We start from the raw sequence: 26201 nt of genomic DNA, 5'->3' as shown, positions 1-26201 counted from the left end.
TTGGGCGGGGGTCTTCCCAGTAGCAGAGAAACACGCCCCCACTTCCCTCTCTACGTAAGTCAGCTTTAGAACAAAAATTTATTGTCGTTGTTTTTGTTTTTTAAGCCCTGTGAGTTACAAGGGGTGGGGTGAGGAGAGGGAGATACGGGAAAGAGTAACGCGCGTGGCATCAAACAATAAAGGCGCGTTATCACTGCCTTGTCACGCTTTCTTCACTATAGGTTTTTGAGATTTCTAGGGCCCCGCTACCTTTGTCAGTTTATGTGTGCTCCTTTTACGGCGTATATAGATGTGTAAATAGCCTTATCTTATGTGAATAACTACTTTGATGTTGGTGCGTGTATCAGTCGTTTTTTGCCTTCCATTGTCCTTGCCTTCTTAGCGCCCAAAAGGTTTCTTTTTTAAATATGAAAGGAAAACCTTAGCAACCAGACTTGTTGTAAAGCTAGTTCGCGCTATTTCTCTCCTATCGAGCGTCCACTCTGCCGAGAAGCGTCTCTGTCTTGTCTTGCGGTGCGATTGTGCATGCGTTCAGTGAGCGCTCTCGACGCGAACATCGAGCTTTCACGCGACAAACGTTTAAACTAAATAAACCGGTAACGTTTTTAAAGTTTTCTTAACATACATGTAGCTTTGGATAGGCGTGGATGCCGGAAAATTATGACGTTCTTTCCACTAATATGCGATTATCCGAAACCGTATCAAAGACTGTTGACCGGCGGTCACGTCCTGCGAACTGAAAAAATAAAAGAGACAACTTCCGTAGCGTTTTCAAGCCGCAAGGCGCCTTCAGCCACACCAGGGGTTTAAAATGGTGCCTAAGCATTGCTTCGTCGCTGCATCGTTTTGCGATCATGTCTGCACAATTTCTCTCATGAACTTTAAGCAACGATTCTGTAAGCAAAAAAAAGTGTCAGTACACATCAGCACTTATAGTGGCTGTGAACGTGAAAGCTATAATGTCCAACTTAATGCCACAGTCTCTCCCTTCAAAGCCCACGACGATAAAATGCAAGTTGGGATCATTAGAAATCTTTGTGCCGATAACAATGAGGCAAATCTTACCGCAAACTTCGAACAAAAAAATTGATAAATGAAGCATGTGAAGCAGTGGCGACTCCCTCGCCATTTTCTGGCAACTTTTCTATGACGTCACAGAATGCTGCTTGTTCATTTGCCGGCCGCCCACCTCAACCATAGCTAAGACACATGATTGATTGATTGATGTGGGGTTTAACGCGCCGACGCAACGCAGGCGATGAGGCGCGCCGTAGCGGAGGGCTCCGGATTAATCTTGACCACCTGGTGATCTTTAACGTGCGCCGAAATCTCGTACACACGGGCGTTTTTGCTTTTCGCCTCCACCAGAAAAGCGGCCGCCGCGGCCGGGAATCGACCCCGCGACCTCGTGCTCAGCAGCGCAACGCCTTAGCCACTGAGCCACCGCGGCGGGTCGCTAAGACACATGACTGAACGATTGTAGTGGGGCCTCTAGTCCTTTTTGATGAGGTCACCTGAATACTAGCGTTCTGTAAACGCACTGATGATTGTTTTTAGTGCTGACCCATATGATGTCACTCCAGCCCAAAACACGCCACTGCAGCGCAAAATTCGAAGCGTTTGGCACACTTCCATTTTTGTTGTTGTTGTTGTTGTTAAAAAAACGCCTTTCGTGTCTGGAATGAAGTTGAGTTGGGTACTGATGCCTCGTTTTTTTTTTTTTCCAAATTATGCATAGTTGTATTTCGTCTTCATGGCCCCTTTATGTGTATGTTGACGTGGCAGCCAATGGGAAATGGCGAAACGGGAGTAAACTTGCGACGGAAGCTGTCATTGTCGGCGCGGATCCGTCTGAGTGGGTTTGTTATTGTCTCGGAATTCAGCCTTAACGCGTGGCCACATTTACGTTGAGCCTAACGACGTGCGAAGCAACGTCAAACTCTTCGTACGTCGCACGGCATGTATCTGTTGTCGACGTTTTCAAAGTCGAAGGCCACAACGCCTTTGAAAAAGTCTACCTTTAGGCAGATTAAATAGTCATGAAGGTGAAGTGGAGGTTTGGTTTCTTAGAAAGATATCTTCGTTCGGATAAAAATTATCACAATGTTATTTGAAAATTCAAAATAAGAAGAGAAAACATGTGAAGCAATGGCGACCCGCTTGCAACTTTCCTGTGTCGTCTATATAGAGAGGTGTAACTTTTTAAGGAACCACCGCTATATATGCTTTTATACAGGGTGGTGCAACGATAATTGCAACAATTTAAATTTTTTTCCTGAGCGAACCTCCGCTCTGTTCGCGCTAAAACTTCACACGAAGGTCACATTTGGTGGTCTATTTTGTTTGACACCGGTAACAACGGCGATACTTACGTGTTTATTCTGAAAATACATAAACATGATTTTCGCATATGGGAAAATGGCAGCTTATTTGTACGTGCGAGCCAGAGGAAATCGATTTTAGAACGATGGCGCCACCTGGAGTATGCAGAGTGAAAAACACGCTCAAGATTCACGGTAGGAAGGAGCCAAATGATGCAGCAGACGATCAGAAAATGCACCTTGGAAAGAGCCAAATGAGCTAGCAGACGACCAGAAAACCCGCTTTCACATTTTCTGATCGTCTGCCACACCATTTGGCTCCTTCCTACCGTGAATCCCAAACGTGCGTTTTGCTCTGAATACCCCAGGTGACGCTGTCGTTCCAAGATCAACTTGCGCTGGCTCGCACGTACAAATCAGCTGCCATTTTCCCGTCGGCGAAAATCGTGTTTATGTTTTTTCAGAATAAACAGGTGAGTACCGTCTTTGTTACCGGTATCAAACAAGATCTACCATAAAATGCGGCCTTCGTGTGAAGTAGTTTGAGCGCGAACAAAGCAGCGGTTCGTTCAGGAAAAAAACTTTAAAGTGTTCCAATTATCGTTACACCACCCTGTATGTGCTTTTATGCCTTTATATTATATATATATGACTCCATGTGCCTTCCGTCTATATAAAGTTAGAACCTTGTGTATGCGATTGGCGGCCGTCGAGCTAAACCGTCGCTAAGACACATGACTGGAGGATAGTAGTGAGACATCTAGCTCGGGTTTATGGCATTACTTCAATACTAACGCGCAGTCAACACACTGATAACCACGCCTTCATTTCTAGCTCATACTACGTCACTCCTGCTGATATTATGGCACTGTAGCGCGAAAAATGTGAACATTTTTCAATATCTCTTGCGTTTTTGGTTAATAAAACGCCTTTCGTAACTTGAATGGAGCTGTCTGAGCTACCAAAGGCTAGTTCTTTCAAGCTGAACAACTTTGTTGATTTGATTGATTGTAGGGCTTAACCGTAGACGCAACGCAGCCGATGAAGCGCGCCGTAGTGGAGGGCTGTGGATTAATTTTGACCACCTGGAACCTGTAACGTGCGCCGTTACATTGTGGACTAACACTTAAAGTTACGAACGCACATGTAAACACCGAAGCAGTTAGTGCGGCACTTTGCCGGCTGACACCGCTAACACAGACGTAGGATGCGTTGGACTTGTCTAAAATAACACTGAAAAATTGACACCAAGCGGCACGGTCACTTACGTGACAATGTTTGTCGAGTCATAGCTTAAGTTTTAGGAAACGATTAGTATGAACACTAATAAAAATACGCCAGGTGTAAAAGTCCAGCCAGAACCCAACTGCGAACACTTGTACTTCAGCAGTATTGCAGCACTAGCTGAAAGTGGGCGATAAACACGATAATCAAACGGGAGCCTGTGAGTTGGGAGCAGCTCAGGTCAGCAGGCTATATTTAGTTTTAATTCTCTGCTCTTAATGTGTCATCGTAGACGGCACCAAAACCGACGACTTACCTGGAAAATTAAAATTTTGAATTAAACATTTCTCGGTCAATAAAGCATCGTTTCCTCACGTGCAAGCGCTTCGGGCCCTATAAACACTAACTCTTTCGAATAACACAAAATTGTATTTTGTCTGCATGGTCCCTTTAAAGACGGTAATCTTTAATGGCCTCAACGTGGGATTTCAGTGTCTGTCTGTCTGTCTGTCTGTCTGTCTGTCTGTCTGTCTGTCTGTCTGTCTGTCTGTACTACTGGCGAGCTTGTTGAGTAATCGGTCACCCCATGACAAATTAGAGCTGTTGGTTCACTCACGTTTTGTTTACAGAAGTGCGTGGGAAATAGCAACACATTTTATGCTTGCACGCGTCAATAAAACTTTATTGATGCAGATATTACCCCTGTTTTCAGTGTGAAGGAGAACAACTAATAAAAGCAAGGTACGAAAAGTGTGACCGGTTTGAAAAATGACATGCCAAGGATAACCAGTGCCAATGGTCAAAAGAAAAAGGCCATAGAAGAAAGTCGTAAAACGAGATAATTTTCATTTTTCATTTTTTCGGCGTTTGGGTGTGTGTGTGTATATGTGTATATATGTGTGTATATATGTGTATGTGTGTGCGTGTGTGCTTGCGTGCGTGCGTGCGTGCGTGCGTTGTGCATGCATGTCTGTCTAGTTACCCTGCTTCCTGCGAAATCAGACACAAACAATAAAAAGTCCCTTCTAGGCTTTAACCCGCTGACGCCAAAACTGCGCTAACATAATTAAGCTAATTGGTCCCAAGAGCTTGTGCGTAAAAACAAACTTCTTTGCCGTTTGTTGTGTCACGATTTTATTGCAAACATCACACTGCTCAAGAACAAGGACGGTACTTTGCTTCGTGCTGTTTATTTTGTGCGCAGTTGTAAAATCCTCATTAAAGTACTTTATTACACAATAAGTACATTATATAAGCAAATACCGTCGAAAAAGTTCGAGGTACTAATCCTGGAAAGGATAAGTACCTTTAAAATACTTTTATCCCTAATAGGCTGCAATGGACAGTTTATGCACTGGGAGAAGGATGGCCTTAGACGAACGGTCGGCGCATGAAGTACATCATGAAGCACCATCGTAGAAACCATTAAACACGCTCGTTAGCGCATCGTCTGCAATGGCCTACCAGACATTTGCGCTCATTAAAACTGGCTAGGAGAACTTTCGAAGGCTTGACGGCTTCGCTAATTATTTTCATGGGACGTACGCGACGGGCGCTCAACCGTGGCATAATGACGACGTCACAGTTTCGCAATTCCCCAAGGGTCAAGGCACGGGTTGAAGGACCCCTAAATTACCCTGGAAACCCGCATACAGGCTCCATGGTAATGCTTTAGTTACAATACGTATGCAATTTCGCAGACGACGGCCATATAGCCATTGTTTGGTGTTCCCGAACAAAAGCTATGATTTCAAGTTGGAAAGTTGTACCATTCAAAGTAATCAGATAAAATGTCTATTGCACTGTATGACACATCGAAGAGGAATTAACAAACGCCAATCTCCTCCTGTAGAATACAAGCATTTATGGTAGATTGAATATTTTTCAGGTTGCGGTACGTAATTTTATCACTAGAACAACTAAACAAACTTGAGCATTTTCTCCGCAGCCAGTACAGGATCGCCATAGGCAACCGAAATAAAATTCCCACGGATCAACAGCTAGAAAACGGAGGCTACTCCACCCTACAACAACTATAACAACGTCTTAAACCGCATGTGTGCAAACACGACGCCTTCAGGTAGGGATGAACGATCCCAAATAAAACTAGATGCCCAACAGCAACCGCGCCAGCCACACCGTTCAAACTAAAACCATGAGAACCGATTCCTAACCTTTAAATGGAATGTTTGCGCGAAAACATCAGCCCCATTAGAGATACCAACCACCTTACACTAACGTCCCCGCCCAAAGCGCCTTGCACACAAAATAAAAACTTATTAGAGGCGAAGCCCCTTACGTGCTGGGGCTACTGGCGTCTCCTGTCACCGTCGCGATCGTCGTCTCATGTGGTCACGGTACTAAAACACCGGGAAACTCGTTTACGCCTCGCGCGAGAACGTAACGCGTGATAAAAAAACACCGGGACACTCGTATACGCCTTGCGCTACACAGCTTCATTCTTCAAATAAAGAGACTTTTACAGCCAAGCTGTATACCTGTATTCCCCCCAACGGTTTCCTCTCCGTTGGCAAAAATGCCAAGGCGCCAAGCAGACACGTATACACTGCATGGTTCGCCCCTCCTCCGGTATCACGTTAGTGGAATGGCCCGGGATTTTTCATTTCAAATAACTTGCCTTTCGTAACTCTCGCAGCTCTATCACAGACAAAACTAAGAAAACACAAGAAAAAAAGAAAACTTTCCCATATTGAGCAACGCAACGTCAACTCTGAAGCAATAGAGGGAGCACCAAAAGTTGTTATCAGTATACTAGCTGTACGTTATCACTCAAGGGACATGTGATACAATCAAGCGCAAGTAGAGGCATCGCTACAATCGTGCAGGCATGTTTCTTGGCAATGGCTTCAGTTGTCTGCCGCCAGTCGTACGAAGGAGATATTGTGACGTCATGTGACGTCATAAAGATCCGTCGAAAAAGTGGCTGAGGATTCGCCACTCCTTTGTCTGTTTACTTTTATATCTCGAATATTTGTTCGAAGTTTTTGATAAAATTAGTATCGCTTTTATCGAGACACAGCAGTCTTTTCAGTTACTATACTTCTACTTCGTCTTCACAGTCCCTGTAACAATTAAGCAGGTCTTATTTACTTGAAAAATTGAAAACATTCTTAGACATGACAGTTGCTACTTCCAACACCTCAAACAATAAATACATTGCCACCTACCACAACCATTGTGCCTGGTACTTGTGGTCCCCCAAATATATTTCCAGCAATGAATTTAAGTAAAGGAGCATAGCTATTCGCACGGATGCATGCGGTCTAATGACGGTATTGACTAAAGGTGTGCAGACATTAAACCTGGAACTGAGAATTGAACACGAATAGTCAGAATTCGCTTGGAACTAATTCGAATATTTTTGAACACGAATATCTCGTAATACATTTGCTTTACCGTACGTAGAATTTCTAAAACATAGCTACAAAGAACAAAAATATCAGGCAGTCGGGACTTGGCACCCGTGAGTGTTTAGGTAGTAGTGCTCCAAGAAAACGGTAAAAATTACGAATAAAAGCTATAGCAAACTGAGAATGCAGTGGAACAAAAATTTGGGACGCACTGTCTTGTAGAAACGCTGGTCAAATATATTTGACTTGTGCTTCCAGTCATTGCCTTGTCATGCTAGTGGCTGGGATGTCCAAACATTACATCTAACCAACAAATCAAAAACTTGATTGCCTCTCTCATGAAGCTATGTAGAAAGAGGAACACCTTGCGGCTTATAAATTCTACGCAAGGAGCGTTCCGCTTCAGCTAACATACCTCATAGTTCACTTACAGTGATTTTGAGCAAGGACTGCACATGTTAAACCCTTTGCGCAACTTTAGTGTCGTGCTAAAAAGCCAACCCAAGAAGCCTGAATTTCATGACTGTAACTTGAGCGCACAAAAAACGAGGACTGAACGGAAAAGACACGAACACCAGCGCAGCGTCTTTTTCGTTCAGTCCCCGTTTTTGTGCGGTCACGTTGCAGTTATGAATTGTCACCAACTAGCCTGCCTTTCAGTTTTATTGAAACCTGCCTTGCGGTGAAGCTTGAAAGTTCGCATGTAATGCCTAATTGCCGAAATTCATTGCTCTGTTGTTAATTCCGGGCCTTTACTCAACTTAGAACGGTAAAAAAGCGCTGCAAACTGAATCGCATAGCAAACGCAATTCGAGAAGTATTCGACATTTCGAGTATTCGCACAGTACTGATACACCACACGTTGCACACAGGGTGATGCGTTGAGCTTCAGCTTGTAAAGCCACGCCGGAGTACATGCGGAATTCGTCCGAATCCACTGAAGCAATGACGCCTTCATTTTAGACTTCTTATATTGCCCCTAAAGAATTTCCTCCAAGCAATGCAATTTTATATAGCAGTGAAGCTGACCGCTGGTGCTCAACATATAGCTTAGACATTTATCATACATTCAGACATTCATCAGCCGTTTACAAGACATGTATCAGACATTTTTCAGAGATTTATTAGATTAGCGCATTTGTCAGACAATTCCCACTTCGAAGTTTCTGCAATTATTTTTCTTACAGCACAATTTTTATCTCTTGCTTACAACCTGCATTCTACACCGCGCGGTGGCGCACTGGATATGCCCCTATATGTGGCTGGTTTGATTTCAACCATGGGAAGCCAATTACGGGTGGGGCGAAAAGCAAAAACGCCCTTGTGTACGAGATTTCGGCGCACGTTAACGATCCCCACGCGGTCAAAATTCATCCGGAGCCTTCCACTACGTCGCGCCTCGTCGCCTGCGTTGCGTCGGCGCGTTAAACCTTAAATCAATCAATCAATCACTTACGGGTGGGGCTAAGTGCTAACACACAGTTCAATTGAAATTTTCACTTTTTTACCCGAAGTTTCTGCAAGATCACCGGGGAAACTTTATTGAACGCTCATATATTAAAGCCTATTACTCTCACTAGGTGATGACAGCCCCTTTCATTGACTCCTAACCGCTAAAGCAATTTTGGAGAGATGGTGTCTCCCTGTTAGCAGTCATTTCTGATAGGACACTTCCTGCTGTTTTAGAGAGTATACTGGATGCGCGTTTCTTGTATGTGCCCTTAAAGAATCCTCCAATGTCATTCATCCACGCTCCCTGATCTCATTAGAATGTAAGAATGGATAACGGGGATCTCAATTTTTTAGAAAGAAACGATCTGAAAGCAAAGCTCGAAGGTCCATTTAAGTCTGATGACACCTCCTGAAGGGTTGGTATTAGTAATTGCACACTGAACAAAAGTATGGTTTGTTGAAGTGCATTGGCTGTAATCTGCACGAGAACAAGACAGTTTGCCAAAAAGCTATCAAAAATTATACCTCCCGCTAAAAACACCCAGCAATGAAGGCTACTATGCGAGAAAGAGCGGGCACTGTAAATACAGGCCGAAACTGAATCAATGCTCTGGGGATATCTGGGCTCTCAAAGATAGCACATCAGGGAGACATGTGCCCGTTCCGCAACGCCAGAAATGACACACGGCCAGCCGTCTGCGATGCAAGCCGTGCCAACAGGACGTCGCAACTTACGCTTGGAGACCATTCTCACCGCGGTTGCCGCAACCGTTCAGCTTTACGACGGCGTCAAATGGAAGCACCAGCGCCGTATATGATTTTATGATTTGCGAAAGTATATTTATGGCTGTGGAGGGCACTACTCCGCAGATTGCATTTCAGCGCGGTGCTTGCTATGCACAGAGAGAAGTTGACGCTTGGCCAGTTGCGACAAACACGATGAAAACAAGCCTGATTGATGGGGACATCATCTCGTCGGCGTCTCTATAGTTTCGGATTGCGTCAAAGGCAGTCTCGCCTGTCTGCAATCGTCGCTTGACCCTTCGAAGCCGTGGCTTGGGAATATTCGCCGCGCAATAAACAATCCCCCTAGATCGGCTCTCCACTTCCCACGAGTGGTGCCTTGCGATAACTAAGCCACTAAGCAGATCGCGGAGGACGCAGATTTCCTCGGACGTTTTATTTAGACTTCTTTCCCGAAATTTTATGAGCGGACAAGCGGGAAAAAGTAAATAACTGCCAAGCAACAGTTTGTGCATATCAAATTAGGATGGCAAAAAACGCTTGTGCTGAAATGTAATCACTGAAAAACAGAAATTGCGACTAAGCCTAATTTCGTGCTCCGATGCTCGTGGTATGTTTTTCGTAACATTGGTCATACTTTTTACGGCACTTGCGAGCTGTACTGATCAGTACACTCCAATGTACGGTATACGTACAAGCGATGTGTATTGTCGCATTCGGGATAGATCTTCCATGAAGAAATGTCACAAGCCATGGGCTATGTAATTCGAGAAAAAATAAACTCATTTTAACAGCGAGAAATAGTTAGAGTCGTTTCGTATAATCAAGAAGCAAGGTCGTAAAGGCCCAATATCATCAAAACTATTTTATCCGTCGTGTTCGGCGCTAAAAACTTGTACTTCATGAGTGCGACATCGTTAAAAGTGCTATACTGACCCCCGTATTCTGAGTCCCTCCTCCACTCGAGCCTGCGCTCGAGAGGACCCTTGAAAGCGAGTTTCGGTTTTATAAACTAACCTCCACTCGAGTGTCTCCTCCAACGGAGGAGCCGCTCGGCGATTTGGAGGAGCCGCTCACGATTTGGAGGAGCAACTCCAAGGTGTCGTCTGTGCTACTTTGAAGCAGCCCTCCAGTACTATTTTCAAGATGGCCGCCTACGCTCCTCTCGGTTCGAGCCGGCTGTGCTCGCTCGCCTCTTTTCCGGAGCATGTATCCCGCATTGACGAGGCATATAATGAAGGTTCAGGAGATTTCCGCACCGTGAATTTGCCATGTCAGCGCATAAGGTACTGGCTGAATACGCTTGAGCACTTCAGCAAGGGCGAATTCGTGTCGCGGTGCCTCTTTACCAAATCGGTCACTGCTGGAGCTGCCGAGGTGGCTGCCGAGCCAAACGCCGAGCTCAAGAGCCAAACACCAGCAACCGCGGCCACCCACTGCTCCCTGCGTTCCGGCTGCTGGTTACGTTGCGATGTTATGGCGCCGGGACATTTCCAGTTGTGATGGGTGCCTTCGTCAACGTTTCGCCGCCGACAATACGCGTCTTCAGGCGTTGGTTGGAACTCGTAATTCGAAGCGTCGTGATGTTTTCTGCGACGGCGGGCGAGCTCAGAGATATCTGTGCGGACTTGCCTTTATCCTCGCAATGACAAGGTTGTCGCTGTCATGTACCGAAAGTCATCGCTCTGTAATGAAGGTGTCACACTAACCTATGACACGGCTACCGTAAGCTGCTTACAGTGAGTATGAAGCAGACGATCGCCGTATGGAAGCGAGCGAGCATGTCGTCTGCTCCAAAGCCCAGTTTTCTTTTTTTTTCTTTTTTAAGTGCGAATGCACTTTATAAGCGACCCCAAACCATCCACCGGCGGCGGCGGCGGCGGCGGCGGCGTCCGCAGTGCTCCTCTATATTTAAAAAAGAAACAGCATCCGGCGCCAGGTTTCGATCCGAGGACTTTGCGGCCGCAGCGCGACGCTCTACCGACCAAGCCACGGACGCGACGCTGATATCAGTGTTAGTGACGCGCCTTATATCTTTAACGCATTCAAACTACGTCGTCAGCGGCGTGCGTTGGCGACTCAGCGGCGTTATAGCGGCTTGATAACTGCGTGGTGTACACGTGATACTACAAACCCGATGGAAGAGATGGAAGAGAAGGCGGCGAGGCGGTGGGCTGCGGGGGCCGAGCGCAAGCGCCGCAAGCGGGCCGACAACCGTGCATTCGCACTTTCACATTCTCCCCCTCGGGGAAATGCGGGGGAATTTTTTCTTCGAGCCGCCTGCGCTGCGAGGCTCCGCCCCTCTCCAAGTGCCCGTCGCTTTGTGCTCGCCTGCTACCTCCCGCTTGCGTGCTGTCGAAGGGGGACATTTCTACCGGGTTCACCGTGGTGCCTGTAAAATTACACACGCACTACTTTGTAATTTGAACATTATGTCGGCTTTGAGCTGCCGATAGTGTCGTGAACCGAAAAGAACAAATAATTAGGCGCTCACTGTGTCGGCAATTCCGGTCTATGATATGCGCTCGTCACGCATGGAAGCAAACCGCCCTATACCTCCAGCCCTTCCGCTGACATATCGTTATCTTGCCTGTCATCCGGAGGGTGGGCCCTGAAACTTATAGTAATCGATAGGATCAGAAAGGACAGGAGACACAACGGGATACGTGGAGACATGGAGCAGCGTGCACAAAAACAAAACAGATTTATCGTCTGCTACCGAAGTGTGTGTGCAGTGTGGCCAGACCAGAAAACAGTTATTTCTAGTTGTGTCCACCTGGTTCATGTTATTTTCGTGCTCCTCTCAACCATACAAACTAATATTTCTTAAAATAGCCGTATAATTACTTAACAAAAAATAAAAACGTTAAAAAGTTATATTTCTTAGGCGTACTTTCATGTCTTGAATAAAAAAAATGCCATAAGATGCCTTTCGCTGCTCCTCCGAAACTGCGATCTCGAGGGTCCCTCCAAAAGAAGGATTTCCTCGGAGGGTCGGCGTCACCACGTTTATGAAATGCCTGGAGACCTCGAGTGGAGGTGTTGCCCTATCCTCCACTCAACGGAGTGGAGGAAGCACTTTGAGTGGAGGAGGGATTCAGAATACGGGGGTGAGTGTGTACAGTGCTCACACTGTAAAATAGTGTAATGGTCATAATGGCTCATGACGTTTACCATGGATATGCCAGGGACCTCACTTCATGCTCTGCTTATCTTCTGGCCCATGCAACCAAACCCTCAATACTCATGGAGTGCGAGGTAAGGTGCCACGAGATACGAGGTTTAACAATATTTCCCCCATCCCACGAAGCGAATCATGACGAGTGGGCGAAGCACTGAGAGTGCTTACTGCTGGTAAAACGATTATCAATCCAATCCCATCCAATAAAATTCAATTTATTTCAATCCAATTCATGTCAATCCAATCCAATCCAAATCCAATTCAATACAATCCAATCAAATCCAATTCTCCTCGCGCATGCGCAGCACGGCTCTCCAGGAGCACTCTCTCTCTCTACCTTTTGTGAACCTTTTGTTTTGTTCTTGTTAACCTTTTGTAAACCTTTTGTTCACAGATGCTTCAATTAACACGGTGATGTGCGTCTCTCCCTCTCTCTATATACCCTTTTGTGAACCTTTTATTCCGTTCTTGTTAACCTTCAGCGAACCTTTTGTTCACAGATGTTTCGATTTACACGGTGCTGTGCCGTGAGCACGGACGCCGGACCCCGGACAAGCCTCGGCCTAAAGGTGCTTCGCCCATAAAATTTGAAATCAGCTAGATGAGCTAAAAGTCAGGACATCCAGTACGCTAATTGCTTTTATGCACTTATGAAAGGGACCTAGATGAGTGTGGTACGATAATACTAAATGGAAGATCTGACTTTATTGCACACTAGGTAGAGCACTCATGTCCTTATTTTGATCTCTGAAGTTTTATGTTATTCCCACGGCGTTTCACTTTTTTGTAGCCCCATGAATTTTCCTACCCGTCTTTTAATCAAGGTCTTCCTCAGGAGTAACCCACGACAATTTATTCGTTTGGTTCATATCAGATTGCGCTTTACTCTCTGCATTTGGCCTTCCATGCGCAAGGGCCACTACTCATTAGGTTAAACAGTATGAATCCTAATTTAGGTTAGATAACAGTATGAATCTTAATTTGTGAAAGTTATATAGTTGGACGTTGAATACAATTCTGATCGACCTCATATGAATACAGCTTTTCTAGCCCATCTCTAACCCCTTTCGTTGCGCTTTTGCTCACGAGCTGTTTAATATCTTGCACCAACACATAATGCGCCTTGAGAACTTATATCAAACAATAGCAGGCTAAGTAGTCTCAAGAAACTCTGACAGCAACTAAGAAAAGCTGCAAAACTTCTCTTGCACGAGTGGAGAGATTGTACGCCCGAGGCACATGTCGTGGTGTTTTTTTTTCCGAAACATCCGAATTATGCTTGAAGCTCTGAATATTAATTTCGCCTCGCAACATCTGCAATTTGTGCCGAGGCACAAGACACACTTTCCTCGGAAAAGTTAGCAAGAACTGAAGCTTTTGCACTTCCGCTCAAAGTCGGCTCGCGGAAAAGTGGCACTCTTCGCAAGCCGCTGCATCCGCCCCGCGGCGGGCAGCAACCAGTCGTGTGGCTGACAGCTCGAGAAGCCGCAAGGCTCAGCTTAACAAAAACAGCAAAATGAGTGAGCCACGTCCAAGGGGCATGCCTTTAGCTCAACAAGTAATTGCCGCCTACACAGGCCTCGATCACGTCTCACGGCGAAGCCGCGCACAATCTCAACACTCCCAACTTTTCCTCACGCCACGGCAGTCTACAAGACCCAAGACTGAAGCCTTTGCCTGTCGTTCCCTGGTTTTGCTTCCTTTATGTCTCACGCCGTGCAACGTTCCAAGTCTACTGAGTAATCACCGCAAGGCAGGCGCAGCTGTGAGCTAATCTTAGTCGAGATGTCTGGGCATGAGTTCTTTTCTTCTTTTGGCTGCTGCTGTTTACAGGCCGTGCTTTGCTTGCAGTGCGTAATTGCTACATGTTTGTTCTGAATTGCTTCGTCTGTGTTGTATCTCTTGCTCGTGAAGCCTAAGGGGAAAGCCAACAGCACTGTGCTAAACATAGTCTGAACCGCTGGAAAAGTTCGGCTGCGTCGGTAGCGTTCAGAAGGTTTGCACAGGGAGGGCCTAAGCAAATTTTGCTCCCTCAACCAACCAGACAAGTGCATTTTCTTCGGTAATAATAATGTCTTAACTTTGATTACAACTTCGATCACTAGTAGTTAATGCTTTTCTAGAGTAGGTTGTTACGTTAAGTAGGTTGTTAACTGTAATTACGTTTTGTCGATGTTAAGGTTTCTGTGCGCCAAGTCACTCCACTTTCTAGGAAGCATTATAATTTTAAGCACCAGTATTCAAGAAGTAAGTATTCTTCGCAACCAAATGCTCTCTCCGCTGTAATGACTGATGCAATAATATGTGCACTTTAATTAAGAGAAAACTGTAGGTAATGCTAAGATAATAAATGAATACACTTGCGGAATGACTTGATTTTTCCAGCTACCTCCACACGTTGGCAGTGGTGATGTTGTTGTTGAAGTGAAGTTGTAGTTATTTATTTTGCCGCTTTCACGTGTACAAAATACAAACAACAGTGTCTGGGTCCTTAGCCTTGGGCTAGTTATGGACCCATTCAAAACATAGAAATTGACATAGGGGAGTACAAAACATGAAGGTATAAAGGCAAAGACAGCTTGCGAACAGCACAGCAAACAAAATAGAGTAAACCAGAAAGATTAGAAATCACCAGTTAAGGCCTTGCGGTACAAGAAAACACCTGATAAAAATATTTTACAGACAAAAAAGAAAAAACCCAAGAAATACAGGGAATATTACAAGATTATTGCAATACATACCGATGATCAGCTTGCCGTATCAGAAAAGGAGCGTGATTTTAGGACAAGGAAGATAAAAAATAAGCTTTCAAATACGTCGTGACATTGGAAGGACGTTGATTTAAACACAGGATGACTGTACAAGGAAGCTCGTTCCAAATATTTACACCAGTATACTGCAATCGCCGCTGGCCGTATACATTGTGTATAGGTGGTATTAAATATTTGCCTTGAGAGGCAGAACGACTACTTATGTTAGATTTCCTAAGGATTGTCGCTGGGAAAGGCAAGTTGTTATGAATGATGTTATGCAATAAAATGACTGAGCGGTTATCACGCAGCAAAATCACCGGGATTATCTGACTGTAAATAAACAATGGTTTCGACGGTGGTCAATGTGCTACAGAATTGCTATCTTATTAACCTTTAATCTCTAGGAGATTGGCCATCTACCAGGAGCTTTTAGCGCAAAGATCCTCGTTGGCAGGCAAGGGCATTCTAGTATACGCCTACGCAAAACACTACTTCTCAGGCACATCTGAGTCCGCTGACGAGCTTTGAATGGAAAAGCACTAGGGCTTCCCCTAGTGATTCTTTACAGCTGCCACACGTGTGCCATGCTGGTTCCAATACCGATTTGCACCTTCTCAATGCCATGTTTTGAATGAGTTTTAGGACTGTTAACATGCCCACTCAAAGGTATTATACAGTGATGATGACAGTTGTCGTCAGAAGCTCTCGGCCGATGCACCACCCCCGTTTAGCTGCGACGTCCGCATACCCTACAACCCCACAATTCCCAGATGCCCGCGCAGGATAATGGGCTTTTGAAGATGACAGCTGTCGTCAGAGACTGACAGCCGCTGCGACGTCCGCATACCCTCCCACCCCACAATTCCCACATGCCCGCGCAGGATAATGGGCTCTTGAAGATGACAGCTGTCGTCAGAGACTGACAGCCGATTTATACATTGCCCTAACAATTGCGCATTGAGAGCCTGTAAGATGACTTAGGTGCACCCGGTAATTTTGTTCGTCGACTTTCCAAACTAGCGAGATGCGCACCAAAAGAATTTTGTTCCAGTCTGCAAAGAAAGACAAGAAGCCCCGACAACAGCATTGTTCTTGCTGCACGCAGAATTGGCGCTCAGTCTCCTCGAGTACTTCGTGGCATAGTCCTGGTATCAAAGGAAGGTGCACCCCACTCCTTCTGGTAAAACAGACTCGTGCGTTCAGAAACGTTTCGACTGCATTCTGCTCGTGACAAGCTTCCTGACAACGCCCAACCGAGGCACGCTCGTCTTGGGACAGACGTTCTCGAAGTCGTCCATCTCCACGTCGTACAGAGCCACGCAGTACCGCGGGAACTCGTGGGAAAGCCGCCAAAGCTGCGAAGAACATGGGAATAACGCCGAGAGGACGAAGGTACATTCGCCAGTAAGATGGCTACGAATTTTTAGATATTCACACTATCATAAAAAACATCCCGATAAGTGGTAGGTACAGTTTAGCGTTTATTTCACTTTCAGATGGACGCTGAAAGCAAGAACGCCCATTTGTAGAGGTTTCCGTGGACATTAAAGGTCGCCACGTGGTCAACGTTAACCCGGAGCCTTCCATTACGGCTCGCCTTATAGCACAGATGCCGGTTCGGCGGGTGAAACGGCCCCCCATAATTCGATTTTTTCAGAACGTTTATTTTATGAAGCTCGATGATATGCATTCCCCGATGTCGCGAAACCATTCGAATCCTCCCCATAATTTCCACTAGGCTCAATGCTTTCACAATTTTAACAAATTTTCTGGTACAGCTGTTTTCGTTAAATTGAAATACAACTGTATAGCTCCTGGCGAAAATTTAATTTCCGACCATTTGTAAATCCACCGTCATATTGGGTTTGTTTTGAAATGTATTCACAACTATTCCATTCCGAAATTCTCAGTAGTTCCCTACATCCTTACAGGGCGGGGAAGCGTGTTTCGCAACCTGGGAAACGCGCGATTCCTCGCAGAAAAGTGGGTGCTTAGATTCGTATGCAAACTTTTCCCGAAATATTTCTGAATGTACGAGGGGGTGCTTAGAATTGGAGGCGTTGGAGTGGCGAAGATACAATAATCAGGTGACCAAACAAGTAAACTCTTAATTTAAATTTAATACAATAATAGTGCAATGCATCGCTTAACCGACGTATCTCTAACAACCAGAATGGTTTAGACAGTATGTGTATATAGGGGTGCAGACTGGGTACACGAGCCTCCTAACAATTTCTTTAGCACACAAAGCCAGAATTTTCGCAAGAAACAAAAACATTGGTGAACAGACCCGGCTATCAGTCGGAAACAAGACCATTCCTGTGCCTAAACTCCAGTAGCTGACAACATTTGGGCACAAAACGCCCACCGAAAAATCTAAAGGCATGCCGTGAAAAAAAGACGTACGCTGATACACTCGCACAGAATCATTCTCCACACATATTTAAAATAATTTCTACACTGGAAACCGTATTCAGGCAGTTTTCCTGGGTTTTACCCTCTGCCTCCACCTCCGTCTCCTTCCAAGAATTAAACAAACACAAATGGAACAGCAGCCCTCTTATCTTTTTCTCCTTTTCCGTGGCAATCGCTCTCCGAGAGCGCGACAGACTACTCACGGTTGGAACTGGCGAGCACGCATCAGAAGCATTTCCACACCCGCAAAGAGGAATCCCACAAGGTTCTGCCCTATCCCCGACTTTGTTTAACCTGTCTATTCCAAAGGTTCCCACTACCTTGGAATCGGTACCAGACATCTGTCACACCCTGTAGGCGGACGATGTTACCGTATCGGTCAACACAAGCCGTCCTGGGCACATACAAGACCTGCTACAACAGGCTCTGGACTCTACAAAAGCTGCCGCTGTAAGGAGAGGATTAAACTGCTCCGTGGGGAAAACAGAGCTTCTGGCAGTTCATAGTCATCGATGGAAAGCTCCATAACTTCGCTTATCATTGAACGGGCACACAATCGCCCCGGACAAGCATATCAAGGTACTTGGACTGACAATACAGAATGACGGAGGAGGACACATGGCGGGAAATAACATTATCACACAGGGAGAACGGACTCTGCACATGTTTCGGAGAATCTCTAAGAAAAGAAGAGGACTCCTAGAAGACGATCTCCTTCGTCTGACAGATGCACTCATCAAGTCCAAAATCAGATATCAGATACCGTACGTCAATATTGCCGCCACCTATGCATTGAATTTGTTTATTTATGGTTTGTTTTTAGTGCCCGGCTGCGCCCGGATGTATGTTATCTGTGTCCCGAGCGAAGCGCATGTTCCATTCTTTATTTTTATGCCGCACGGGTTATCTTTCTGATACAGATAGCGTTTCGCGCTAACGTCACTAGCCTCGAATAATCTTCTTTGATCTACAACGTTCTAGATGTAAATCGACGGTTCGAGAAACACTCGCGCCGAAAGATAAAAGCCTGCAGAGGAGACGCCGCGGGATTCCGATCACACACGCTCGCTTGTATACGTCACTCTGCTGACTGCTGCTTCGCCGCCTGTGTATTCTTTGAGTTGTTAGGGGAGCACAAGTTCGCTCCAATAAACTTGTTTTCCTTGAATACGTCGTCTTCGGCATCGTGACAATATCAATAAAGCTCAGGAGAACAAACTCAACACGCTTTTGCGGAAGGCCACGAAGGTCGCCCTCGGCGTTCTTTTGTGCGCCACCACCAAGCTGCTTCTCGACACAGGCACCATCAACACACTCCAAGAAGTGTTGGCAGTCCACAGACGTAAGAAACTGGATCGACTGCGAAAATCCCCGCAAGGCTAGGACATTCTACGCGCTGCGTGCTACAACCACTTGCGAACCAGTACTGAAGAACTGACTATATTGCCACCAGAAGTGTTAAACCTTATTCAAACAGCACCAATCCCGAGAAATGTGGACAAGGAACGCAATCCAGCAAGACGGCTCATCCGGGTTAAATGTTATGCCAAGAAAGGCACCACAGACGCGCATCAGATACATGTTTACAGCAATGTGGCAGTGCAAGGTATTAGGTATGGCACAGCGTTAAGGAGCAGTTCAGGCCAAGAAGGGACAAACCAGGGCAATGGTTATTATGTCGAAGAAGCCGAAGCCACGGCAATAGCTTGGGAATTCGCCTGCACCGTAAAACAGCAGACTCTTCCCAACTTATAAACTGACCGCAAAAATGTCTGCACCCTTCTTACGCAAGGCCTCATTCTGAAACCGGCGTAGGAAGAGCTTGAACACCTTGAAGGCAGGATAAGGGCACGCTGGGTTCCGGGACACACAGGTTTCACAGGAAACGAAAGAGCACACGTGCTCGCCCGCGAAGCGTTTCTCCGGACACCTGTCAACTGTGGCCACACCCAAAACCCCGTGACCACGCCAAAACTACGGCTTAATGATTCCACAGACAGCAGACGCAAATTCACTCCTCCGCACTAGAAATTGCCTTGGCTACAGCGAACCACCATAAGGCTGACGCAAGCGCAAATGCTACTCACATCCGACGAAGGGTACATGTACAAAGGCTGTATAAACACTTCCCCGCCAGTGTGTCATATATGCCACGTACGGATATATTAGGAGCACGTGTTATGGCTATGCCCCAAGGTAGACAGAAGCAAAACCCGCAGGGAGCGACCACGCTACAGCAGCAGCTATTGATGGTAGGCTTTGTATTGAAGACCGTGGGAATGACCCACCAATGAAGAAAACCAGTGGCTTCCTGGAATTGCGAGGCCTTCTACAAAATGGCAAAAAAAAGATTTTATTCCTCTCTCCCTTTTTCTTTCTCTCCTTCTCTCTCTCTCAATTTTCTTTCCACGAGTAGAAAGATGTATACCCTGAGGAAATTTGTTCTTTCTGTTCTAACATTCTGCTTCCATTTTGGCCCTGAAACTGTGCGAAAAAGTAGGACCTGCTAATTGGCCGGAGGAAGAAGGAAAGGAATTTCTCCGAAACATTTCCCCTTTGTGTAACTATTATCCTACGCTTTCTAAGTTTGAAAACAAGGCACGCTTCTCAAGTTTTCGTCAGACCTATCCCCTTGAAAATGCGTTCCACAACCGGCTTTATGAAAGCCAGCCCCACACAAACTATATGCGCTGTATAATGCGTTCATACTATAGTGCAGTGACCAACGATTATATTGCCTTCGCATTACATGCCCTGCCCAAGTCCATTTCTTCTTCTTAGCCTTTACTAATATGTCCTTAACATGCGTTTGTTCCCTGACCTACTCCGCTCTCTTCTTGTCCCTTAAAATTACACCTATCATCTTCCGTACCATTGCAGGCTGAGTCGTAATTCAAGTTGAGGACGACTGAGTCGTCCTCAATTCTACTATATATTTGTTGTTCTTTTAAATAAAACTCAGTTGGAAGTTCAGCGCAGTGTTTGTCTTTACTCCCTGTCTATCGTTTTTGGCGCTGTTTTTCCTAAGTAGCATCATGCACCAACTAGCCCGTCTCAGTTCACTTGTTAAGTTGAACCCTCTTAGACAGCCTCCAAGTTTCTGCCCCGTAGGCGAGTACCAGTAAGGTAACGGCTTAATAACCATTCGTCATTAAGGTTAACAGAGTGTATGCCTTGTGAAGGCAAGCGTTTCCGGGGGCGGCAGGATATTAGGTGGGCACATGAGATCAAGAAGTTTGCGGGGATAAATTGGTCGCAGTTAGCACAGGGCCGAGATAATTAGAGATTAATGCGAGAGGCCTTTACCCTGCAGTGGGCGTAGATAGGGTGGTGGTGATGATGACGATGACTACTATAGTGACAGAAAATGACATCGGCAGCACTTTCGGCCACGTGAAACACTGTTGGCTGTGTATAATCGCGACCGGTGAAAGCAATCCGTATGAACACAGTTCTCGCATCTTCCTTACTTCGTCGCCTGATTACGTCATACCGCACACCCTTTTACCTGAAGCCACCTACTTGAGTCATTCTTTTCCATATGACTCTCTTGATCTCCACTTTGCTTTCATGCGTCAAACTACTCCACAGCCACACAAAATATCGCCCTTAAACTACTTCATGCTATTACCGAAAGTGGTCAGTATTTATTACATTTATAAAACAAACTACATGGCCGAATTTACCCTGCTGACCTAAATAATTTAAGCGTAAAAATTTTATTGCAATCGCACACTACAAGAGAAAATTTTGTAGTTGGCCGTATTTTTTCGTGTGATACTGTCGTCTTGAGCAGAAACTTGGAGGCTCACAAAGAGGGTTCCACTTAAATTGAGAACGACTCAGCGGGCAATGGAGCGGAAGATGATAGGTAACATTATGGGACAAGAAGAGAGCGGAGTGAGTCAAGGAACCAATGCGTGTTAAGGACATATTAGTAGAAATTAAGAAGACGAAATGGACGTGGGTAGCCATGTAATGCGAAGGCAAGATAACGGTTGGTCATTAGCCCTTTCCTGCCCAACAAAAATATTTTAGAAAAAATAGCCACAAGTAATTAAATTTTGTGTATTTACCCCTTACTAATCATGCTTCGACAAGTTAAAATGGAAAGCTCAGAGTATTTCATACAGAAAACAAACCCACACATATGTGTGGGCTGGGCTTCTATTCGTATGATCCGCGCATAGGAAGAATACCTTAAAAACGGCATCAGGCGCAGAAAAACTGTATTTTTACGTATTATTTATAAGTTTCATATTGTTTTCAGGAGTACTTGCATTATAAATAGGATTTTGTGAAAATAAATAACAATTATGTTTTAATTAATGTAATTAATAATTATAATTAATATTATTATCACAAGTAATTACGGAACTATTTCACGGTTAAGGCGCCAGAAAACATTACCAACGAGCCAGCACAAAACCGCGAATAACTGAGACACCAAGAAAGCAAGAAAAAATTATTTATCGCTGGCGCTGCAGTGCACGAGCCCGCCAGCCTATACCGCCCAGCAAAATTTTCGTAACGACGAAAGCCCAGCCCACACATATGTGTGGGTTCATTTTTCAAGCGTGATGACGGAACGCACACGAAGGGAACGGGTGTATTTTTTAGCCGATCGTGTTTTTCCAAGTCCTGCAAGTCGTGTCTTACGCTTGTTATTCAGAAAATATGAGAATAGCAAGAAGAAACATCAGTTTTCATCTTGAAGGCGGCTAGCGTAATCGTGCCTGCTGGGGCGCCATTTTTAATGTGCGATTTCTCGCCCCCTGGTGGCAAAAATGAATGAACTACCGAAACCAATAAAGTCTCGGAAGTGTTCGCAGCGGCTACCCAGGGCTGTGAAACCGAAACCGGAACAGGCGCCACTAAGTAAACGAATTCGTTGACCCACACGTTTGTGTGGGCTGGGCCGTAAAGGATTAAGGGCAACTGAGTAGATCCCGAGAGAAGGCAAGCATTGCAGGGGGCAGCAGAAAGTTAGATGGGCAGATGAGATCAAGAAGTTTGCGGGGATAAATTGGTCGCAACGAGCACAGGACCGGAGTAATTGGAGAATAATGGGAAAGGCCTTTGCCCTGCAGTGGGCATAGATAGGCTAGAATGGGCACGATGGTGATGATGGTAATGATGATGACTGTCGTCTTGCCGTATTGTTGTTTGTCGTGTTGTGATTCTGATGTGCTGTCGCGTGTCGTATACCTGTCCTAATTTCGATGTTCCGTCATGCCGAATTCCTGTCTTGACGTGGTCCTGATGTTCCATCAGTAGTTGCAAATGGTTTGAATGTTATTTTCCATTGTGAATAGTAGCGTAAATGGCAGTTTTTTTTGTGACTACAGGAATGTTTGTCGTTGATAAAATTGACATCGTCGTTACGACAGAAATGTCTGTCGTAACAACAGATGGCTTTGTCAAGACAACAGGACTTTTGTTGTCACAACAAAGGTTTTTGTCGTACTACAGGAATTCTTGTTTGCTTTGTGCGGTATTCCTGTTGTGATTTTGGACTGGGATACGTTCCGACAGTGAAGCATATTTGCAAATTTATGGCTTCGTCACAGAGCCAAATGTTCGCAATGACTCTTTTCAGGCCTGTGCGCATTACCTTTTCAATGATGGTTTGTCTGTTGTCGTAGGCGTAGTATACGGTCTGATTTTCCCGGTAATGCGAAATCGCCTTCACGTCAATGCCCTTCTCCATGTCCTGCTGCAAGCAGGGCTGCGGAAAAAACGTCAGGCAATCTTATATCACCAAAAAATTCCAAGCCTTTCCAGAGAAACCACTAGATACACTGTGAACTGAAAGTTGTGATCAACCCCTTACTTGGGCGAAGAGTATACGATACGGTAGCAAACGAGCCACAAAAATGTTTCCGAGCCATGTATGGTGGACATGTTTCATAGCACCCTAGCCCACCAGTTATTCATGTGGATGACATACACGAAACTCTGTACAAAATGTTCTAATACCTTTTCGTTTTCACATATTGCACTGGAAAACTTTTGTCCCCCCAAATTTAAGGTATCTTCAAACTGGTGCCATGACAAAACTAGCCTGATTTCAGACGTCAGGTGTGTGTGCACTCCTACATGCGTGGCACGTCACCTCTTTGAGGTTGGTGTACGAGTAGTCGAGAATTCTGTCACCGGCGGCTTGCTTGCGTCCCTTTATCACCGCCATGGACACCGTGAAGCAGACGTTGTCCAGGTGCAAACGCCGCCGCCACGGGTGGACCTGCCACAGCCGGTAGCGCTGCAAGTTGGGTGACAGTAAGCGCCACTGTTAAATACGCTGGAAACCAATCTCTTTGGAGACTAGTCACGTGGTGCGATGTGACCTTACGTAAAGTGTGGTGATGGCATTTTAAACTTCCTTTTTAGCAAATTTTTATAGTTATGACAATATAAGTGATGACCTGCCAAGGCTATGAGTTGAGAAGAGGCAAATCTATGCACTAGAAACACCGAATAGGCAGTCCTCGAGTATTCGTTTTAATTAACGCTTGCCAGTTTTATTCGCTTGCGAAATGGTTATATACCGATAATGTAACCAGTTCTTACTCTGCTTTGATGCAGACCCCGCAGATTAAGGCCTGCACCATCCTGCACAAGTGGCCTGCACCATCAGTGCATACTCATTATATACTTGGACACTACTTTCGTCTAACTAGCACGGAAATCTGTGTACAGCATTGCGAATGTGCTGGTGTTTTACTGATAATTATCGTATTTCCCACAATGGCCTGAAGTGTGCCCTTTTATTGGGGGGGAGGCAAAAAACGAGACTATTACCAAGGAGCCAGAAAAAGGCATTATATCCCTTAAGAGAGGAGTGTATCTTATATTTTATTATAAGTTTTATAAAAATATTGTTTACAACTAGGAAAATCAGTTTTACTTCCCACATAACTCCTGATACGACCAATGGATCATTGGCTGATTGCAATAATAAAAACTAAAAACACCCAAGATTGGATGAGAACAGTATAGAAACTGCCTGCATAAAGCCAAGATGCACATCAAATGAACGGGTGACGGAGTTAATAAAATTGTTGAGTGAGATTTACTGTAAAACGTGATTCTGAGCAGGCGAAAAGAAATTGTTCACTTTCCTGTCGTTCAGGGTCCTGATAAAAGCTATATGTATGCTCTTCGGGTAGCGCTGGCTGTTTTTTGACGAAAATCATGAGGCATTATGCATCACAGCCGCCATAAGATTAGCGGATTTTTTCCCCTAGAACCACAAGCCGGAGGCGTTCAGAAAAAGAGAAAAAACGTACAAGCACAGTTTTTGCACGGTACAAAGAAGCACTTGCTAACTACCCCCTCGGATTACCCAAGGCTCGTTGCTCAAACAGACCGCTGGAAACACGTCTACCCCAATAACCAACCACAATTGCGTCTTCTGCACTCCAAATTTGTGCTCTTAACGCACCATATAGACGTCCTTCGTGGTGGATCCGTTGAAAGGCTGGTACGGGTTCGGAAAGCGTCTCGTGTGCAGGCTGGGCATCTGCCCCGCTTGGGTCTCCAGGATCAGAAACGTGGACACGCTGCAAATCCCAAACTTAGTTGAAGCATGTGCACACATTCGTTCTTTATTTATTATAATTCCGTGAGCTATAGGTGGGGCATCAATAGCCAAAAATTGCCCCCTTGAGTCGCGTACAGAGAGCGCAAAAAGGGAGAATGACGGAGCGTGTGCTGGGAAGGGAGACGCCAGGCGTTTCGGCGGCAGCATTGGCGGGAGGTGGCGCTGCATTCGCGCTGCTAGAAAGGCGTCCAGTCGAGGCGCGGCTCGCATCTTCCACGGCACCCGCCGCGGTGGCTCAGTGGTTAAGGCGTTGCGCTGCTGAGCACGAGGTCACGGGTTCGATTCCCGGCCGCGGCAGCCGCTTTTCTGATAGAGGCGGAAAGCAAAAACGCCCGTGTGTACGAGATTTCGGCGCACGGTAAAAATCTCCGGGTGGCCAAAATTAATCCGGAGCCCTCCAATACAGCGCGCCTCATCGCCTGCGTTGCGTGGGTACGTTAAACCCCTACAATCACAAAATCATCTCTTCCACGGTCCTACGCGCCCGTCACACGGTGTCTCGAGAGGCCCGTTACCGCTTTTATGTGTTACAAACTCGAGTGCACGCCAATTTCAGGAATGACTGGGTGAAAAAAGAGGGCGGATTTGGTGTGAACGCGACAAAATGGCGATACTGGGCGGCAATAAAGGAAGTAACAGGCAACCAACGCCGTTTCTAAACCAAACCAACGCCCCCAACCAGAGTGAACGCAGAGCACGGTGGCGCGGGGGGCGAGGGACGTGCGAGACACTACGGGGTTGCGGGCTTCTAAAGCTTGAGCATGGCGCGCGCAACAGCCTGAGCCGATCTTCAGTGAATCTTCCATTCTTGTTTTCTGAGGAAATGTTCCCTTCGTCTATGCGGCCGTTTCTTTTCCTTGACCAATAAATAAGGGAACAAGCGTCATTGACAAGCACTTTCAGAAGAAATTGACAGCGCACAAACAAGACAGGACGGTGACGCCAGGAGACGCAACAAGCGCCGTTGTGTCTTGCCTTCTTCTCCTGTCTAGTTTGCGCTCGGTTGTTTTTATGAGGAATTTTGTCCAACAAGCCCGACTTCCAGCCTTTTACGACTTGGGAAACTTTCACCTGCCTCTATCGTGCAGCTGAAAATAAGCTATAGCTGTAGAATGAACTTACGAAGTCCGAATATTA

At 45.7% G+C, this 26201-nt stretch overlaps 1 protein-coding gene across 1 annotated transcript; it reads right to left on the bottom strand.

Moving 5' to 3' along the window:
- Positions 1-16043: 16043 nt before the first annotated feature.
- On the bottom strand, positions 16044-23651 carry LOC144139351 (uncharacterized). Its single transcript, XM_077671725.1, has 3 exons — positions 23577-23651; positions 23076-23189; positions 16044-16401 (listed from the first exon to the last, which is right to left on the bottom strand). Exons 1-3 carry the CDS (start codon positions 23649-23651, stop codon positions 16246-16248), a joined length of 345 nt encoding a protein of 114 aa, XP_077527851.1. The 3' UTR covers positions 16044-16245.
- Positions 23652-26201: the final 2550 nt, after the last annotated feature.

Source organism: Haemaphysalis longicornis, unplaced genomic scaffold (assembly GCF_048455015.1).
Source record: "Haemaphysalis longicornis isolate Haplotype H1 unplaced genomic scaffold, Haemaphysalis longicornis Haplotype H1 scaffold_5, whole genome shotgun sequence".
NCBI classification, from domain to species: Eukaryota; Metazoa; Arthropoda; class Arachnida; order Ixodida; family Ixodidae; genus Haemaphysalis; species Haemaphysalis longicornis.
Note: the sequence above shows the minus strand (reverse complement) of the source record. Positions and strands in the feature narration are given on the sequence as shown.

Excerpts from the sequence above, each read along its gene's own strand:
- LOC144139351 (XM_077671725.1), bottom strand. The coding sequence starts at position 23,651 with ATGGCGGTGATAAAGGGACGCAAGCAAGCCGCCGGTGACAGAATTCTC. Across the intron at positions 23,190-23,576 it reads CGTACACCAACCTCAAAGAG|CCCTGCTTGCAGCAGGACAT; the intron begins GTGACGTGCCAC and ends TTTTTTCCGCAG. Across the intron at positions 16,402-23,075 it reads GACAAACCATCATTGAAAAG|CTTTGGCGGCTTTCCCACGA; the intron begins GTAATGCGCACA and ends TGTTCTTCGCAG.